The sequence below is a fragment of the Grammomys surdaster genome, unplaced genomic scaffold, assembly GCF_004785775.1.
Source record: "Grammomys surdaster isolate TR1022 unplaced genomic scaffold, NIH_TR_1.0 310, whole genome shotgun sequence".
Classification (NCBI taxonomy): domain Eukaryota; kingdom Metazoa; phylum Chordata; class Mammalia; order Rodentia; family Muridae; genus Grammomys; species Grammomys surdaster.
This window is the reverse complement of record NW_021604729.1, coordinates 215,882-223,853: the sequence shown is the minus strand read 5'-3', so window position 1 is coordinate 223,853 and position 7,972 is coordinate 215,882. Positions and strand designations below refer to the sequence as shown.

The following is a 7,972-nucleotide window of genomic DNA, read 5'->3' as shown; positions in this document are numbered from 1 at the left end:
CTGAACAGAATATGGGGAAGATGACCCAGGAATTCCAGTGACTGGACACTATAAAAATCTTCACCTTGTAAAAATATCAACCTTGTTGGTGTCTGTCAGATGTACTTCATCCAACCAATATCAGACCCTAACAAATGCAAAAAGATACCCAAAGAGGCTTATGTTCCCCATGACATTTTATTGTGAAAAAAGATAATGAGAATAGAAGGTTTCTAATGCTAAGAACACTGCAGAGTTAGTGTTCAGCCCTCTTGTCCTTCCTCTATGGCAGTAATGGTAAGCAGTTGGCTGAAAGGTACTGGTTGAAAATCCAGTGACTGTTAGCTATGAGCCTAGGAGCAAATTCCAAATATAGGCACTAAATAGATTTACACTGTGGGCAGCAAAATAACAGCTTTGTAAGAAAAAAATTTTTCAGAGGTTTACTACATGAAATTGTACCAGTGATTCTTTCTGCCTGTTATTGCCTGGGAGCATAATCTGGAATGTTGTCATATATAGGAGAGGCTGGGGAAGACTCTTGCATCAAGGGGTTGGCTGTATACACATTTGGAGCATCCGGGACAGACTAGAAAGGGTAAGAGAAAACAAGCAGAGTTGTTACACAGTCCAGTCATTCTCCTCTGTCCCAGCAGAGTGGAGGACAGAGAGCTCAGTAGTCAGCTCACAGTGGGGTCTGGCAAACACTCGAGCCCACACTTCTCCAGTATGTATTCAGATTAGTTTTACAAAGAAGAGAACCAACTTACTCTTTTGCCATAGAGGATAGTTTGGTATGCAAAGTAGACCGTGGCCCACGCTATGCTGAATTCCAACAAGGAAAATATTGCCAACACACCTGCAATTCCTCTCCCAGAAAGCTGAAATCATAAATACATAGACCGTTAGTTAGGCTGAACGGGAGGGTCTCAGGGTGGACTTCAGAAACACCTGATTCATTGAAAGTGCTATCTTGCTAACGTTCAACTCACTCTGTGAATGACATTTCTTCTTATAACAACAAGGAGACTGTTACCAAGAAAAAAAGCACTTATATTCCATTATTCCTAAATAGTCTATTTGCTGAAAGGAAAAGTCTTCTGATATTTTAAAGAAAAAAAATCAAAAGAAGTTTGTATTTCTCCAAAATAAGCATTTGATGACAGTAGAGAAACAATCAGGAGGTGATTGCGTACAGACAATCTTCCTGTTTTCATTATAAAAAAGCCACTTAAGACATTGCTATTGTAATTATGTAGACTTTCAAAGTGCAGAAAAGGACAGTGTCACTAGAGAAGGCACTGCTGCTTCACTATATACACAGCTCTTGTTCTCACTGTGGACCGAGGGAAATCTTACTCAGGAGGCTATGAAGCCCTTGTTAAGGCTTTCAGAGGCTGTGCCCCATGTTGCAGATGCCTATTATGTTAGTAGATTTCTCAATTATGTGACAAAATGCCTTACAGAAATGACTGAGGAAGGACTTAGTTTGTCTCATGGTTTAAGAGAACACACAACAGTTTCTCAGTGAGGTTCATGTAGTGGCTATGAGTGTGAAGTTTATTCACGTGTCCTGCAACAGGAGGAACGAACTAGAATGGAAATGTTTTTATTTTTGACTTTAATTCTACTGAAGGAAATGAATTCTATTGATAGATAACTTAACTATATTATCCTTGTTTTTAACTATTTCAGCTTCTTCATGGAAACAGACAAATATAGGTGTCAAACTTCAAACTTACTTGTTTTTCACAACATTAAATATTGTCAAGAGAAAATAGTCACTTTGGCAAGAAATCTTAGGTAGACATGGCTTTTTTTGCTTTCTTTTGTCTAATATCTCCATGATGTTTAATTATGTAATAAAATATTATCTTTTGATACAGAGTCTTACTATGTGCTGCTGGCTATCCTTGAACTCACTATGTAAATTAGCCTGACCTTAAAGTCACATATATCCACCTGTCCATGCTTCTTCTTTTTAAAGAAAAGGTAAAATGTTTAATGTTATTTCTGCCTTAAAAAATGAAAATTTGAGCTCTATCCATTGCTCCTGTGATGGCTATGGGGTGGTCGTTCTGACCTCATTTATCTGCAAATATATTTTTTCACTTTGTATCTTAGCAATCACATCCCTAGGAGTAGGGTTGGAAATAGAATTTTCTCAACAGAGCCACTGAATAATTAATAGGCGACAGCAATGGATGTAATCTGGCAGTGAAGAGAGAACAGTCATGTGGCCAATGGCAGGACACTTACCACCATCCAGTAGTTTTGATAATGGTGGCCATTGATGTTCAGATCAAACAGAAACAGAATCACTCCAACAAAGGAAGAGACGGTGCTAAAAATGTTTGTTATCAGGGTGCTCTTCACCTAACAGAGGTAACAAGAATAGTAATCCATATAAAAGACAAATGAATCGAAAGGGAGTGGGACTCTTTCCAAGTTAATAGTTCTTAATCTTTGACATCTTGTTTTAGTTTTGATTGTACTGAGGATTGAACTCAAGGTCTGATGCATCCTAGGCAAGTGCTTTACCACTGGCCTATATCTTTAGCATGGAATAATATTCGAAGTTGAGATAATGTCTTTCTTCTGCCCTTCTGAGTAGTTGTGAAAATTACACTGTATCCTAGCTCTCAGGTTCCCCTCCTAAGAAGCTGTAAATATTTTAAATAATAGAAATATAAAAAAAATATAAACGTAATTGGAAGCAGAATGCCATCCAACACTTATGTAACAGCTTTGTTTGTTTACAATAAACATCTCTACTACACAACTGGAAAGTGTGTAGAGAGTGAGAGATTTTGGAGCACTCAGTCCTGCGTGGGACACCTTCATCAACCTCTTCTCAAGGCTGAGGATCCATGGGGAAGATCTTGGTATCCCCCCCTCCTCTCTCTAAAGACAGAAAGAACACAAAGTTGGATGGGTAGGGAGGTTGGAAAGATCTGGGAGGAGTTGGCAGAGGGAAGAGAAAATATTCAAAATATATTTTATGAAAAATTTAAAGTAAAAATTGGAAAAAAAACAAGTCTACTTTGTAAAAACAATAAAAGAACAAATTTTGTTTGTTTTTTTATTTTTATTTTTTAAATTTATTTGATTTTATTTTTTATCTGGGAGTTTTACCTGCATGCATGTCTGTGTACCATGAACATTTGCCCAAGGAAGCCAGAAAAAAGCATCAAATCCTCTCCCCTAGGAACTACAGAGATCATGAGTCACTGTGTGAGTGGTGGCAATGAAACACTGGTCCTCTAGAAGAAAACTTAATCTGCTCTTAACTAAAGGCTCATCTTTTCAGCTTCAAGAACAGACTTTTAATTGGCATTCTGCGATAGATACTTTGTTATATATTTAAAATGTTGTAATTTTTAACTCTTACAGCTACCACACATGAGATGGTCCTAGTATCTGACTTTATACATTCCTATCTAGTTGTACAATCCCACAAGGTAGAGTCTCTTTCTATACAGCCTCTGAGGGGTGGGACCTGTATAGAGAAGGAAGCTCTGTTTTGCTTTGGGTTACAGTAGATGGAACTGATCAGACTAAGCTGATTTTGATTCTGGCGTAATCCACTGTTTAACTCAAGAGCATGAAAAATATGGTTCCATGTTTACATCTCCCCCGCCTTTGTTCTTGTGCACAACCTCATATAATTTTGAGACCGTTTCCGATCTAGGTTTATGCAAAAAAAAAATCTTTCTCCTGGTTTGCCATTAAACTAGGAAATTACAACAAGGGGCGTACTGTGACTGGGAGAATCAAAGCCCAGTCAGTCTCTATGGTCATTTCTGTGTGCTTTTCTTATGCTCTGAACTGGTCCCTCTCATGTCAATTTAAAGAACTGACAACAGAGACAGTCTGAGTAAGAACAGGAGTTGCACACCAGTGAAAAGTGAAAATACAAGATGGAGCTGAGGAATGGCAGTGAACACCAGGACTTTGTTATTGAAGTGGCTCATAGGTGGTGGTTTATTGGCTCCTAGATTCTTCCTTGTTTTTTCCTGAATGCTATGTGATCCAACAGAACCAAGGAGCCAGCGGGTGAAAACATAAACAACACTTACTTTTACTGATTCCCACTTTTGTGCTTTTAAGAGCTGAATGTTGTGCTCTGCCTTTCCCAGCAGCAGAAGGAATGCTCTGATCCCTTGCTCCAGTGCAGGCACTACCCAGCAGCTGGCAGATATTTTGAGAAAGAACTTCCTTCCACCCACACTCTTCCAATCTACCATCTCAGGTTTCCCTTGCTAGTAAATCAAACCAATCTTTAAAGGAATTTAAGAAGCAGAAATACGTTTTCTAACTTACCAGACAGTGAGAGAACTTCTTGAACGCTGATATGGAGAGTGAGCCAGAAGCAATGAACTGTAGGCATAGACAAATCTGTGAATGGCAGGTTCCCTGCTTGCGCCTGGGAATGTCTCTTTGTACAAGAGGTTGGTCTAGTTATGTTTGCTTGTTTCCCTCACACACTTCAGTATTTTTCTTTAGATTAACTTTTGAGGACAAATCTCTAATTCCCCACCCTCGTTTCCTTACATGTAAAGAACTCGATAACAGATGACTTCGAGTTTGTTTGCATGGCTGAGCCTCCTGCTCTACTTCATCTTATTCTCGGCCTCATCTTTGTCAATGGTCTATCTTTGCCATGTTTTAGATCATCCCCTTTCAAGGCCCTCCATCCATCACACTGGTTCTGCATTAGGAATGAATTTAAGCTGCAGTAGAGTTAAGTCTGAATTGGGGAGTGATGGGCCCCCTTTCTTCTGCTCTATCAGAGCCGTTATTTTTAAAAACTCTCTAGCCACTAGACACAACTTTTCAAGGACCTTGCTGTGAACAGACTGGGGACATCCATCCTGCACAGGGAGAGGTGTTCTAGCAATCTACTCACAAAGACTCCACCCCAGAATGGATATCCACCAACAAAAGCAATAGAGGAAAATGCCCAACTCATATAGTAAGAGGTGCTCAGCAACCCGAGAACAACTCCAAAGCCAATGTGCATCAATCCAATTGTGATTTGGACTCCCTGAAAAAGAGAGCAAAGAGGAATTTTAAAATAACCTTTTTATTGATAGCCCATGAAATGTTACAATCAAAGTCATTCCTGTTTATTTACTGTCCATTTTACCAGGATCCATGAGAATTCACCTAAACAGTGAATATTCTGATGTATATTGAAACAGCAGGGGAGGAAGGGTCTCAGGTAAAACCTTTGTTTGAGGAGCCAGTGAGATGGTTCAGTGGGTAAGGACATTTGTTGTCTAGTCTGATGACCAGTGTATGTTATTCAGACCCTTATAGTGAAAATAACTGAGTCTTTCAAATTGCACTCTGACCTCCATGTATGTGTCCATCCATGCATCCACACATACACACATACACATATGTATATATACATGTACACATAATAAACATTTTAATAAATTTTCTTTGATTTCTGAATGAACTACAAAGAAGTCTTTAGAAAGTATGAGTACTTAAGCATCTCCTAGTATCCCCCATGAGTATATTTGTTTGTAAAGACAGCTGTGACTAGGGGTGACAGCTGTGACTGGGGGTGGCAGCTGTAACTGTCTTGTGTAAGTAAAGCAGTTCTCTGTCCAGGTAATGCTAGTCACAAGAAAAGGAATCAATGGAAATGAAGTCACTCCTAGAGTATTAATCACATGCCCTATAACATTCTAAATATCTTGCATGTATTATTTCATGTCACTGTGCCAACAACTAGATGGAGACACAAACCCATAAGAAATCAAGTCCCCAAGGGTACACAGTTCTGAAGGGGCAGATGTCTAGAGTGCATGACAGCGGACTGACTCCAAAACTCATTTGCAATCCGAGCCTTTCAGGCTCAGCTTGGTTCCACCCATTTTGAGTTGTCATGATTGTTATACTAGTCAAATGGATTTGCTTTTTTCTTTGTAAATTCCTCTCACATTTTAAAATGTAAAACCCATGACATTACTTGCTTTTATATTTCATAATTTTTAATTTCAAAATTTATTATTATTTTCTTTTCTGTGCTTGGATATTTTGCCTGTATGAACATCTGTGCGTCACAAGTGTGCCTGGTGATGCTCAAGGATGTCCAAAGTGGCTGGGAGTCAGATACCCTGAAACTGGAGTTACAGACAGGAGCCACTACGTGGGTGGGTCCTGGGAATGGTAATGTCCTCTGCAAGAGCAGGGAGCGCTCCTAACCACAGTCTTTCTGATCCTCCTACTGCTTGTTTTTAAAATGCTGGTATGCAACTGTTACACCAAGTAAGAGGTATTTTACCAATGCTAAGGGATAAATCTTTTACTTGGTAACTCTTATCACAACTTTCTTTGTAGACTTCACATTGATTTCTGAGAAACAACAGTTTCTGTATTGGTCCAAAGGTCAGAAACAAATCGATAGTTCATTTTGTCCCAAGTTTATGATTATATCTTATCTACCCATAGAAGATTGTAGCCATAGAAACCTCTGTGTTTCTGTGAATAGGTACCAAATAAAATTAAATTGAGTTAAAGGAAAAATAACAATTTCATAAATGTTAAAACAATAATATATTGTTGAAATGCACTGAACCTTGTGAAAGCCATGAACCTTCTCTTTGAACAGTTTTTCTTGTACATCCACAAATTATATCATCCTTTAGATGCAGCTTCTGAGAGGCGATGGACCCATTTTTAGCCAATGCTATGTCTTAGATTGGAAACTCCTACATCTAACTTCAGATTTGTCTCCACAATTGTTCTCCACGAGCAAAATCTGAATGTAAATTTCCCATCCTTGCTTTCTTCCTGATGAGAAGCAGCTGGAGCTTTAATCCCCATTGGTCCCTCTTTTCTACCCATTCAGTCCTGGCTGTATAATTCATTGATTAGCCCCTTGGACAGTCAACTTGTTCTATCTTTTTGGTGATTTTCCTAGTTTCATTTCTGTTGAGTTCTTCCCCAGATTCCTTTGTGTTGCTGTGATAAAATATCATAGCCAAAAAGTAACTTAGGGGGTGAAGTGTTTATTTTCAGCTCACAATCTCAGTTTATAGTCTACCACTGTAGGGAAGTCAAGGCAGAAACTTCAAAGAACTAATCATATCACATGAGATAGAGGTGTATGTACACCTGCTCACTTACTCATGCCCAGCTTGATTTCTCCACTCTCCTACTGCCCAGAACTCCCTGCCTAGGGAATGGTGTCACCCATGGTGGGCTGGATCCACCCCCTCCATGTCAATGAACTTAATTAAGATAATCCCTCAAAGGGCAACATAGTGCAGACAGTCCCTTATTGAGTTTCTCTTCTCAAGTGATTCTAGGTTGTGCCAGATTGACAATTAAAGCTGACCATCACAGTGGTTTTTCTACCCCAACCATCTCTGGTCCCTGGAGTATCATGACAACTAGGGATGTAGCTTCATGATCTTCATAGAGAGGACCCAGCTTCTGCCAATCATGTTTTTTTTTTTTAAAGCAGAACTTTTATCTTTTCTTTAAATATATTTTGATCACATATGTCTTTTGTACAAGGCAGAGTGCTCCAAATGGATCCCTGTTCCACACAGTAAAATCCAAAGCTGCCTGCTCCACATCCTACACATTTCATCTGAAGACTTTATATTGGTCATTTTCTCTTGTTCTGATATTTGTGTGTCTCACTCAGAACTCCATGCATTTGAAATGCCCGTCTTGATCAACTTCAAGTCACTATCTGTTCACTGCCTGCTTCTTCTCCTCCTTACACTCTTTATATTACTTATTTACTTAATTTTCAAGTTAGTATATAAAGTACTAGGATTAATTATGGCATTTACAAATGAAATCATTGTATGTCCTTTCTCTTTTCTTCTCATTTATTTCCCTCGCATCCTCCTAATACCCTCCCACTCTCAGAAGCTACCCCTCCTCAACATCTTTTTCTGTTCTTGTGATCTCCTTTCTAGCTTTATAGCCAGTAGCCACCCTTACTCACACCCACCCACCC

General features: G+C 39.0%; 1 protein-coding gene across 1 annotated transcript in view; it reads right to left on the bottom strand.

Moving 5' to 3' along the window:
- Positions 1-454: 454 nt before the first annotated feature.
- Ms4a12 (membrane spanning 4-domains A12) overlaps positions 455-7,972 on the bottom strand; it is an 18,529-nt gene continuing 11,011 nt past the window's right edge. Inside the window, exons 3-7 of the mRNA XM_028777495.1 lie at positions 4,824-5,022; positions 4,303-4,417; positions 2,239-2,355; positions 750-860; positions 455-568 (exon numbers count right to left, since the gene is read on the bottom strand). Of these exons, the coding sequence (XP_028633328.1) occupies positions 461-568; positions 750-860; positions 2,239-2,355; positions 4,303-4,417; positions 4,824-5,022 (650 nt within the window). The 3' untranslated portion in view covers positions 455-460. The remainder of the gene's footprint in view (positions 569-749; positions 861-2,238; positions 2,356-4,302; positions 4,418-4,823; positions 5,023-7,972) is intronic.